This window comes from Macrobrachium nipponense, chromosome 20 (genome assembly GCF_015104395.2).
Source record: "Macrobrachium nipponense isolate FS-2020 chromosome 20, ASM1510439v2, whole genome shotgun sequence".
Lineage (NCBI taxonomy): Eukaryota > Metazoa > Arthropoda > Malacostraca > Decapoda > Palaemonidae > Macrobrachium > Macrobrachium nipponense.
The window spans coordinates 16,228,513-16,241,507 of record NC_061089.1 but is presented as its reverse complement, the minus strand read 5'-3'; the positions used below and the strand labels follow the sequence as shown (position 1 = coordinate 16,241,507).

The 12,995-nt window shown below is 39.2% G+C and overlaps 1 protein-coding gene across 1 annotated transcript in view; it reads left to right on the top strand.

Moving 5' to 3' along the window:
• Positions 1-11,988, top strand: part of LOC135222471 (uncharacterized) — a 69,075-nt gene extending 57,087 nt beyond the window's left edge. The window contains exons 6-7 of the mRNA XM_064260559.1: positions 4,380-4,484; positions 8,969-11,988. Coding sequence (XP_064116629.1) covers positions 4,380-4,484; positions 8,969-9,229 — 366 coding nt within the window. The 3' untranslated portion in view covers positions 9,230-11,988. The remainder of the gene's footprint in view (positions 1-4,379; positions 4,485-8,968) is intronic.
• The last annotated feature ends 1,007 nt before the right edge of the window (positions 11,989-12,995 follow it).

The window sequence follows — 12,995 nt, the reverse complement described above, 5'->3', positions numbered from 1 at the left end:
GAGTGATACTTTCTTCTTGACTTTGTCAATCAACGTCACGTCTGGTCTATTTGCACGTATCACCCTATCCGTTCTGATACCATAGTCCCAGAGGATCTTTGCCTGATCGTTTTCTATCACTCCCTCAGGTTGGTGCTCGTACCACTTATTACTGCAAGGTAGCTGATGTTTCTTGCACAGGCTCCAGTGGAGGGCTTTTGCCACTGAATCATGCCTCTTTTTGTACTGGTTCTGTGCAAGTGCCGGGCATTCGCTTGCTATGTGGTTTATGGTTTCATTTTTCGTATTGCACCTACATATGGGAGAGATGTTATTTCCGTCTATCGTTCTTTGAACATATCTGGTTCTTAGGGCCTGATCTTGTGCCGCTGTTATCATTCCTTCAGTTTCCTTCTTTAGCTCTCCCCTCTGTAGTCATTGCCATGTGTCATCGCTGGCTAGTTCTTTAGTCTGTCTCATGTACTGTCCGTGCATTGGTTTGTTGTGCCAGTCCCCTGTTCTGTCTGTCATTCTCCTGTCTCTGTATATTTCTGGGTCTTCGTCTACTTTTATTAGTCCTTCTTCCCATGCACTCTTTAGCCACTCGTCTTCACTGGTTTTCAGATATTGGCCCAGTGCTCTGTTCTCGATGTTGACGAAGCCCTCTATACTTAGTAGTCCTCTCCCTCCTTCCTTTCGTGTTATGTATAGTCTGTCCGTATTTGCTCTTGGGTGTAGTGCTTTGTGTATTGTCATGTTTCCTGGTTTTCTGATCTATGCTGCGGAGTTCTGCCTTTGTCCATTCCACTATTTCTGCACTGTATCTGATTACTGGCACTGCCCTTGTGTTTATGGCTTTTATCATATTTCCGGCGTTGAGTTTTGACTTGAGTATCGCCTTGAGTCTCTGCATATGTTCTTTCCTGGTCGTGTCCTTCATCTCTTGGTGTTTTATATCCCCTCCTTCCATTATTCCCAGGTATTTGTATCCTGTCTCATCTATGTGTTTGATGTTGTTCCCATCTGGTAGCTTCATCCCTTCAGTTCTCGTTACTTTGCCTTTTTGTATGCTGACTAAGGCGCATTTTTCTATTCCAAACTCCATCCTGATGTCCCCAGATACAATCCTTACAGTCTGGATTAGGGTATCTATTTCCTTGATGCTCTTACCATACAGCTTGATGTCGTCCATGAACATCAGATGGTTGATTCTGTTGCCTCTTTTCTTGAGCTGGTACCCGGCATACATCTTCTGTAGTACTTTTGTCATGGGAATCATGGCTACTACGAAGAGTAGTGGGGACAGTGAGTCGCCCTGGAAGATCCCTCCCCTGATATTAACCTCTGCTAGTCTTATTCTAGAGCTTGCAAGTATTGTATTCCAGTTGCGCATTGTATTTTTGAGGAAGCTGATGGTGTTTTCCTCTGCCCCATATATTTTCAGGCATTCTGTTAGCCATGTGTGTGGTATCATGTCGAAGGCTTTCTTATAGTCTATCCATGCCATGCTTAGGTTGGTTTTCCTTCTACTGTTCTTCATTACCATTTTGTCTATCAGGAGCTGGTCTTTTGTGCCCCTACACTTCCTTCTGCAGCCTTTCTGTTGGTGGGGGATGGTGTTTGTCTCCTCTAGGTAGTTATATAGCTTTTCACTGATGATACCTGTTAGTAACCTCCACATTATTGGTAGGCAGGTGATAGGCCTGTAGTTACTGGCTATATTTCCCTTACTCTTGTCTTTTTGTACTAAGGATGTTCTTCCTGTGGTCATCCATTTGGGTGCATGGTGTTTTGAGATACAATGCTGGAGTTGTTCTACTATTCGTGGGTGTAGGGCCTTGAAGTTTTTGAGCCAGTACCCATGGACTTCATCGGGACATGGGGCTTTCCAGTTTGGCATTTTCTTTAGTTGGTGTCTGACTGTGTCTGTCGTGATCTCTGTGAATCTTTGTTTTATTCTCCCAGTTTCTTCTTCCATGACTTCCTGGAGCCATGTTGCATGTTTGTTGTGTGATACCGGATTGCTCCATATCTTTTCCCAGAGTCTCTTACTTGGTTCGGCTTCAGGAATTTCTTGGTGGTTGTCTTTCCCTCGTAGTTGGCTGTATAGTCTTTTCTGGTTGGTTCCAACTGCAAGTCCTCTCGTTCCTTATTCCTGTTCATGTACTGTTGAATCTTATGTGCTTTGGCCTTAAGCCTCGGTTTTACATCTTCTATTGTGTTGTTTAGTCCCCTCTCTTGTACTTTGTATTTCTCGTTGAGTTCCTCCCTTGTTTTCTTGCTTCTTAGCCTTTTTTCTGCCATCTCTTTCAGTTTACTCAAGTCAGATCTCATCACCATGATTTGCTTTTCCAGGCGCCTTTTCCAAGGAGGTTGCTGTTTTTGTTTCTGATGGGTTGGTTATTATTATTATTATTATTATTATTATTATTATTATTATTATTATTATTATTATTATTATTATCATCATCATTATTATTATTATCATTATTATTATTATCATTATTATTATTATCATTATTATTATTAAATACATATTATTAAATACATTTTGACTATCGATTACGCTTTATAGAGTTCCAGAGAGACCTTCAATGTGATGTACAGAGAGAGAGAGAGAGAGAGAGAGAGAGAGAGAGAGAGAGAAGTATACACGAACAGACGCATTTCACATAATCATAATCCTTCTTGCAGACCTTAGCAATGCGTTTTTCCTCTCTCTGACTGATCGTCATATATCCAACTTCGCTTTAATCACCTTGGATAGGGAAGGTTGGAGTCAGCAAAGGCATTCGTCCGTGAACCATCTGCCAAAAACCAATTATGAAATGAGGAGCCGTTCGGTAAGCCTTAGAAACACCTGAGAAAGACTCCTCGTCGAAAACCGCGACCCCCATCTAGGGATTGGGCTGAGAAAAAAGAAGACGTGACGTCGTCAGTGTTAGATAGACAGATGCCTCCTGTTGTATGATTGCTATTCCTCGCTAATTCCAGCCTCGGTTCTGGGACTAGTGTCCCAGTCGCTTTCCTTTTTCTGTGTGTGGGGGGGGGGGGGGGGGGGGGGGGGGGGGCATCTCCGTTGTAGATGAATGCACTGCAGTTCCTCTTTACTTTAGCGTCGTTCTGTAAAGATACAAAGAAAGAATGACCAACTTTCAAAAATTGCTTGAACCATGCATTAAAAAGCATGGCATCCTAAAAGATGACTATAGGATAAGTTACTTCAAAAGCAGTAGGTATACTACACCGGCAGTATAGGAATCGCTGTAAGATGGAGCCTCAGTGACGTGATCGGGATGGTCTTGGCCTCCCACCTCGATGGCCGCGAGTTCCATTCTCGGGCATTCCATTGATGTGTGAGAGATGTGTATTTCTGGTGATAGAAGTTCACTCTCGACGTGGTTCGGAAGTCACGTGAAGCCGTTGGTCCCGTTGTTGAATAACCACTGGTTCCATGCAACGTAAAAATGCCATACAAAAAAAAAAAAAAAACAAACAAGCTGTAAGATGGATCATTAAATCTTGCAGAGTTCATGGAAACCAATATGCAAAGACCAAACACGTTACAATAAATTTGGGTGGTGACTAATGATTTGGATGGAGGTAAGCGGTCCAGCATTGAAAAGATTTGAATTTACTTCCGCTGAGGAGTTTTTGATTATTGCATCTATGAAAATCATTATAACATTGGAGACGTTATCGGTTGCAGTCATAATGATAGTGGACATTGACCAAGCATGCTTTTAGTACGGATTGTTTTTATTTTTTATTCTATTTTTTTAAATCATGATATTGACGTGGATGTATTTATTGACAAAACAATTATTTCCAGAAGAAGAACATTAAGACTAAATAGTATCGGTTTTTTTTAAAGTGACGTACCCTACGTTGAATGTATCCAATGCGAATAATATATTGGTGCGATAATTACTCTGTTATATCAACCCATTAGTTATTGGTGTCATTATGAGTTTTACAACTAAATGAGTACATGGAAAACCGATCACAATGAGTTTATGGTTATCAGAACAGTTTACTCAGAGTAGATCATTGTTGAATGAAGTAAATGTTTTAGTTTACAATATTCTCAAACAGAAGACGAAATAGTATTAATCACAATCTATACACGTGAATGAGTGTGGACATGTATGTACTGACCATTAGACATGATCACACTCGTTGACGCTAACGAAATACCTTCTTCATAAAATTAAGAAACGAAATAATGAAATAAACAATAAATCCACAGCCTTGAAAGCGTTCAGAGTGGACTGGACCCCCTTTTCAGCGGAGAGCCTTCGCACCCATTCTGTCCGCTGTTATTGTTGCAAATTTGTATTGCACCGATCAAAAACTGCAACGCAGCATTTCCCTTTCTGTTTATTCTGTTTCCCCTGCAGGTTTACGCAGCTGGCAGTTCCGAGGACTACTCTTGGGGGAGGGAATTCACCAGCCACTGGGCACACTACGCTCATACCCACTCCTGCACCAAGCATGTTCACCAGGTGAGTTGGTGCCATTTACGTACATGTCCATCTCTCGCTCTCTCTCTCTCATTTCTTTTTCCCTTTTTTATCTAGTTTGCCCTCTCTCTCTCTCTCTCTCGTATTTCTTTTTCCTCTTTTTATCTAGTTTGGTCATATCTCTCTCTCCCTCTCTCATATCATTTCACCTCTCTTGGTTTTCCATTTCTCCTTTCGTGTGTTTTTATTCTGTTATATTTCTCCAGTTATCCCATTTCATTACCAATTCTCTGTTCTTATTTATTTTCCTTTTTGGTTTAGTTATTTCCCTTCATTTCAGTGCATCGATTAATTCCTTTACTTTTACATTTTTCCATGTCCTTTTCGTCTACTTTATATATCTTTTTTATCTTTTTTCTTATATACGCTTAGTTGTTTGTTTTCTGTTTTTTATTCCTATTTATTTTTTTGCCCATCCCTCTGCTATTTGCTTGGTTATTTGAATTATTTTAATCTCTAATCTGCCACTATTTCTTGTTTTTTTTTTCTTTACGTAGCTTCTAAAAACAAAAGAGATTTTCATTCTTTCATTTTCTGTTGTTTCTTTTTTTACTTTTCAAGATTTCCTTAGATTTATTAATCTGTGCTATTTTCTTTCCCCATATTCTTCTTACTCATAACTGTTGTAACTTCTCTATTTATCAGGGTAACAAATTTCCGATTCTTTTTTTCTCTCTCTTTCTTCTTCTTTTTTAAGCTATATTCTTCTGTCCTTCAAACTGATTTTCAGCAGATCCTTATATTATATACCACGCGTGTATGAAATAGTTTGTCTTCAAGATTTAAAAAAAAAATGTATTCGAAAGTATATTTTTTAAGTTTTCCATAAAAGTATGTTTAGAAAAATCCCTTTGAGTGTCATTTTTTTATCATACAAGGATAAGATTTTTTTCCTTTTTTCTTATTTGCTTAGTGAAACGGTGGAAACTTTCATAAGTTTGGTGTCCTTCGGTTCCATGAGGAAGAATGGAGTATATATGATTCATAAGCCACGGTTATAAGAGAGATACCGAGAAATTGTTGGTTACACGGGGTAAAAGATGTCTCCTGAGTAAGTTTATGACGTGACTAATGATAAGAAAACTAACTGGCCTAGGGATTCGGTTCATCTTCAACTCAGCAGTTAACTGTCGAACGTGATAGCGACTATCGCCATATTTTCCTTGAACTAACCCTATCAGGAGAAATGGCAGTTTGGTGACAAATATAGATACACACACGCGTACAGCAATCAGTCCACTATTGCTATACTCTGCTAATTAGCTTAGTTCATTTTTTAAAACTAGTGGAGCCAAGCAGATAAGCATTTCATTGACCCAATGATAATCCAGCCTTTGGTTGGCCGTGGTATAACCCGATTGTCTGCGAGGAGCTTTCCTCCCGTTCTTGATAACTCTGGAGAGTCCACATTCTAGATGACCTTGCATTCGTCTTCTCAGAATGAGAGTCGTTTTAAAAAGGCCAAGGGCCTGACTTAAACCCGGATCCTTCTCCCCGCATCTGTTATCATTTTTACATTTACTAGGTCCCTCTGAGGGATCTGTATTTAATGGAGACCGCTCTTCATCTCACGGTCCGCCCAAGGAACAGTCGCTCTCGACATTTTTCCCGGCGGGGAGGCTGATCTCGCATCCCCCCCCCGACGAAGCGTAGAAGCAGAGGCGACAGACCAGACAGACCAAACAACAACTAAACCAACTGCAAGTCCTCTCGTTCCTTGCTTGCTCTTTTAAACTCTCAAACAATTTTCAAAGACGAGGAGGTCCTTTACTTGAGAGCGCCTACCCTTGAGCTACGATTGTGTCTACAGATGAGATCTGCTCACAAAAAAAACTCGTCAATTTTTTTTTTCTTTTTTTAAAGGATGTATTGAAAGGCTTCAAACTTTATTTTTAGCCGTGTTACGATTAGATAACGGAGATATTTTTGTTGTCAAAATTTGTAGATCGTAACGTTTAATGTGTCGAGTGGGACAAGGCGACGATACTAGAACAGAGATATTTTACACTAACGAGATTTCACGAGTAAATTCAGCCGCGTAGGGTATATCTATTTTTCCCCTTACATCCATGAAAGTCTTTCGTTTCTTTCGTACATTAATAAACGCCATTGTTGTCCGCATTCGTAAATCAGTGGTAGCGAGCGGTGGTGGGTCTGCGGGACCACTCCCCCCCTCCCACCTTCCCTTCGTCCCCTTTCCACAGAAAACGACAAAGTGGCTCTCTCATCCAGCACTCAAGGACTCCTAATTAACCCGGGGAGGAAAAAAACTCTAGCCACTCACACCCAAGTGAACAACACTTCCTCGAGATTTTTTCCTTTTGCTTTATCTAATTATTCCATGGAATTCCACCCGCCCTTTACGTCTCTGTTTCTACAGATCTTCCTTCCCTCCTCCGAGGGTCTGACGCGAGATTTTCATTGCCGCCTCTTGTTCCTTTTCTCTCTCACTCTTTTTCTCTCTTTCACTTAAGGTCAAACGGTGCATATTTACAGATAACTTCTCTCTTTGTCACTGTTTTGTTGTGGCTGGTTTCGTGATATTATTTCCTTTTAGAATGAACACACTTGACTTTTGGTAAACAGCAACGGGGTATGAGCGACTTATGTATACACCCGAACAGTTGTTCCTTTCAAATCTCAATGTTGTACTTTAGCTGTTCAGTCTTCGAGAGTATTAAGAGACAAATCTTTGATGAAAGTGTTGACAAAAGGAGTAACTGAAATAAAGGGTTAAACACAACGCTAATGTGGTTAAGAGATGAGCTGGTGATAAACCTGAGTGGAAAACAAACGAAAAGAAAGACGAAGAGTTGTAAATCGAAACAACCAAACAAAAGCACATCTAACGTCCAGGGGAACCGACGGCTGCCTTCCACGAATGTCGTGTTCGGTTCGCTTTTAATTGTGTCGTGATCTGGACCGATGATTCTTGATCGGGAATCATCCTGGGGAACATTAAGGGTTTTCTGTTATCCCATTTTCAGATGGAATCCTTTCAAAGGATTTCCGCTTTATTGCAGTGATCTTTACGATTTCCATCTTTGCATAATGATAGAATAATTGCAAAATAAGGAAAGTTCAAAATTTGATTCATGGTGACTTTTTTTTTTTTTATTTGTTACGATACTTCTTAGATATGTTTGCTTCATTAATAAAACCGCTCTTATTTTCTGCTTGCTACAGCACTGTTATTCTATAATATATCCCTCTTTATTATCTTATTACTTCATAAATCTCCCCCTCTACTTTGCCCCTCCCATTTTCTTTGTAGGACCAAGCCATCCTGTTTCCTCACTCCTTGGTCGTTGCTAACACAATTCATCTCGGCGCCATCTTTTCCATTTTGAGCTTATATAAAAACCTATACTTCACCTCCTTGTATTTAATTAAAGTATATCTTAGTTTAACCAGACCACTGAGCTGATTAACAGCTCTCCTAGGGCCGGTACAATGGATTAGATATTTTTACGTGGCTAGGAACCAACTGGTGACCTAGCAGCGGGATCTACAGCTTATTGTGGGGTTCGAACCACACTATATCGAGAAATTCGTTTCTAATCACCAGAAACAAATTCCTCTGATTCCACGTTGGCAGAGCGGGAAATCGAACTCGGGACTACCGAATTGGTAGGCGAGCATACAAACCACTCGTCCAACGAGGAACTACCTCACTGTAGTGTTGCCCCCGTATTTCAAGTTCTGCTTTCCAACCTTTGCCTCTTCTGTTAAACATATTTTGCAAAGGTCAGGCTAGGCTACCTTAGGTTACTACGAGATTCACCTCTTTCGCTGATGTGAGGGGTCCTGGGTTACATCCCAATCTGGAGTGAAAACTTATTATAACTAATAGTACCTGTTACTTTTGCAAGTTATAAAACATATATCGTCACTCGCTCCCCAGTCATATTTGCTCTCGTATATGAGAATTGATCTCTTCCCCTCGGAAAACATCCCCTCACTGATGCTCAGCCTTCTCACCAACAATATCTTCCACCTTTCCCCACTTTTTATTTAGTCTCTGTGACTTCTCTTAGTCAAAAAGTACCGTTTGCAAAAAGTCAATCTTCATCCCTACCATTCACACACTTTAATTTTCCTTAATCTTGAACCCACTAACCACTGACCTCCTCGTTCCACCTATAGGTATATCAAATAGCAAACAAAAACATACGGTATCAGGCTTTATACTGAACTGCTCCCGCGCTTCAGTTATATTTTATTATTACAAAATAAATTTATTTACTCTGCTCAAACTTCTACAACGCTCTGTGTTGTATATGCTACTATTTCTTATAACAAACGTTTAAAAATCTATGTAGGCTTCAGTTTAATCAAACTTCTTACATCAACTGAGCTGTGTCATCAGAAAACCAATACAAGTAAAATGCATCATTTATATTTTGAACTGAGATCATTTTATCAATTAAAACTGAACATTATTCAACCAGGTCTCTCCCTTTCAGGCCTCGTTAAGCGGAGTCCACCTCTCGCATCCAACTTCTTACGATGGCTCCAACGGAGAGCTGCAACGGACAATCTTCGGTGCTCCCTGCGACGTCTCCCCTCCGTTCTCTTGGAAGGAACTGCACCATCGTTACCTCGGATGCCAGAACACACCAACGGCTATTTGGGTGCGTTCATTTCCACCGCATTTCTCCCCACCAACTGTTTCAGACATCACGGATGAATTCTATCTGCCAGAGATGGATTTCGTTGAATACTGAAATATGCATTAACTTCAAATGTAGGTTAGGGATGTGTAGCTATGTGTGCGTCCGAGAGATATAATGTGAAAGAGAGAAAGAAAGAGAGAATTCTATAGGCATCTATCCCAGTTGGTCTTAGTCCTAAAAGGAATTAAACTGGACAGAGTAATTGTGAATAATTTATAAATGTGTGAAATATGATCGTAACAAAGAAGCAATCGTTCTTCGTCAAAGTCTACAACTAAAGTACTAGCGACTTTGAAAAGGGACCTTATTCTGTAAACAAAAGCTTTAAATGTTTCTGAAACGAAACCGTTACGTAAATGAGAGTGAGCGAGAGAGAGGGAGAAAGGGAGTTATATAATCGTACTTAACTAGATGTATCATATTCTTTCCAAACTTAATGTATGCGTGTCACATATGCACCCTGTTAGAGTTCGTTCCGCTCCGCGTCCGTAATCAAACCAGAGAGGTATAAAGTGTGTGTAGTTTTTACTCTTAAGAATTTTCACTTCTTCTCCCACTTTGGTTTATAATACTCATGTGAACAGATATTTAGTCACCAGGCATCGTAATTCGCATGGCATGTCATTTGATTTCATAATACTTCATCATGATATAATAGTAACCATTGTTTTGATTCTGCAGGACGATAGGAATAGCGTTCGCTGAAGATTTCCCAGGTAATTCTTAGCTAGTTTTTGTTGATGCTGAAGATAAAACACGGATTTCCCTGCCTTTTAATGAAGTCCAGCCAAGAGCAGATATTTTGCCTGTTTTTACTCACGAATTTCAGCCTAGAGAGCGAGTCTTATTCGTACAACAGTTCTTTCGGTTAGCTGTTTTGCTTTCAAAATTAAAGTTCATTTTTTCTTTGTAAATACGAGGGCTGAAGTGCGTACATGTAGTTTTTACTCGTGAAAGAATGTTTTACCATAAAACGGTTGAAAAAATGCAGTTTCAAGTATTATTATTAACTTGGCAACTTTCCATGTTAAGAGACTACAACAACATTGCAACATACGGTACAACTTTGTAATTCAATGATTGTCTGTGTTTCCTCAAAACTCATTCCGTTACTTAGTTTACCGTCTTCAGTACTGCATTTTGTTAAAAAAAAAAGAAAAAAAGACAAGTCATCCAAAATTCAGATATTACTGTTGTAATAATTGATGTTTGCTCGATACTGTACGGTGATAAAATTAATCCTTTCTTAGCATGTGTCTTTTACAAACTAAGTGAATTATCGCATTATCCCGGGTTGGTTAGCAGTCTCATGGCTGGGATAAAACGGCGCTACGTTCAGATAATCATCCCCTCCTTTACTTTGTCACGAAAACGATAGAAAGTGAAACTTGTTTCAATTTTATAAAAAGAAAAAAAAAATCTACGTTTGTGTAAAAGGGTGGTCATAGACATATTGCCAAAGATGTCGTTTTCGTTCACTTAATTCTTTGCCTTTGATCAGAGTTCCTCGTTGCATTGGTAATGGTACTACAGCCTAGTTATTTAAACACTTTGGAGAATTCATTATATATTCGTGAAAATTTCAGTACTTGGAAGCACCCCGTCAATCACTGCTTCAATGGCTAAACAATTATTGACGCATATCTTCGCACCTTCTTCCTTGGGATTAAGTTCCCAGACTCTCATGACATATGTTAACCAAATACCTCACAGTATCTTATCCTGTATATAGGAAATTAAGGTATTTTGTTGATGACTTGTAAATATGATCATAGGTTACGTCTACCGTTCCTGCTCGTTATACTCATTCAGATGGATAACTCGTGGAGCGAGGTTAATTATGGCGTACCACATCCTAGGAATCCTAAAGTAGTTTCTCGGTTGGCTGTTGTAGAAATATCATCACAATTACAGAGGTCTAGAATGTCGTCGTACACATATTAGTCTAGTGTTAAGGAGGGTTGATGCACCTCACTTCTCCCACAGTCTGGGTGTCTGCACTACATAAGCCTGCTCTTTGTATTTCTTTAAACTTATTTATCAACAACAACAACAAAAAGAGACAAAAAAAAGTTATCCAAGACTGTAGGGGACAAATGGGGCGAACACAGGATTGTAACGAAAGCATCGTAGTGTTGGTTGATAATTTACATTTTAGGCGTGTTCTCAGACAACCTTGATTGGGATGGCTGATGTTGTGAATGGAGAAAGTAAGTCTAAGTCTTACTGTCGTTATTTGTAAAATGTAATAAATAAATTCTCAGTACGAAAGAACCTGGGAAATGTGATTTTGATGCTTCATAAGGTTTAAGGAGGAGTACACTTACACGAATTCGGCAACATACATCACAGATTCAATTTGTGACCGATTTGTACAGCAAAACAGGGAACACATTGTGCAAAGGACAAATAATTCAATTCAAAAAGTGCACAAGATAAGTAATAAATCTGCATGCATCAACCTAAACCTTGAAGGGACTGGCTTCCTGACTAGAGAGTAGGCTACATTAATACATTGAGAATATTAGATTACTTGGTCAGTCATTAGATGATCATTTAGAGTAGAAGAAAAAAATCATGAAATGTTAAACCTTGTCATCCATACACACAAAAGGTTATTAACTGTAGTTGACAAGTAACCATGTGTGAAAAGCTTTAACTTCTTAGGCAACAGCTCTAAAAATGGTTAATGCGTGAATGGTGTATAAAATAAAGCAACTCATTCCAATCGCATCCTTATCATTTTCCTTTAATACTCAGTTCATGTAATCACTTAGGTATATGATAAGCAACATTAAAAATCATAATACGCCAGTCTTTTCTTGTCCTTCCTGTCTCTTCGTGTGTTTACGAGGAACAACGCCAGAATATCAGCGATGCCGTTTTTTCTTCCCAACATTGGCTTTTAGCAGTGTTATCATAACCAGTTCTTCTGATATATTTTTTTTTACATTATTTATGATTTAATGGTTAGAATGTGTATTTTCCGATATAGAATTATTTTCCGTGACGTAAGAAAAATAAAGGATTTCAATAAAATTCATTTCTATAAATAAGCAGGATATATTTTATAACTTTATTTTCATAATAAAACATACAAAGGCAAAGTGAAGAATTTTATTCCTCAGTGCCGTGGCCTGTGGTCGGAAAAGCCACAGAGGGTTGCCAGGTGTCACCAGAAAGTCACACTAGTAGACGAAATTCCTCAAAACGGCAACCTTGAGTCGCCAGTGGTCACAGTAATTAGCGAAAGAGAATGAGTAAATAAATAGATTAAGCACAGAAGGAAAACTCGTTCCTGGTCTTACATCAGCAAAGTGGCATATTTCCTCTTCATTTCCCCATATATCTTATTTTTCATTAAATGACACTTATTTCGTAGATGCTAACTGTGTTTTTGTACTTGTTCACCTTTGAAAAGTTTTGCCATCTGCTGCTCAAACCGGGCGGCTAAAGAAACAGAGAAGGGGAATGTCTGGAAACTGATCTATCAGGTAGGAACAGCTACTAGAACAAAACTAAACGCTCGTTGTACTCTCAAACCTGAATAGTTACTACTTTTTTAAAAAAAATATATATAGTACTGGTCTTTGTGAGTAATGGTAGTGGTTGGACGTGTCTGCTTTTCACTCCCGCATCTTGTGCTTAACAAACGGTGCTTGTGATTGTCTGGAATCTATAGTGACTCCTTAATGGTTAGGTCTAACCTAATATGATTATAAATAACATTCCACGATGAGTAGCTACCTATTTGGCGTTCGTGCCATGCGGCCGGTGGGATTGGGAGTGCCGGTTTTGAAGGAGCGAAAATCTACGA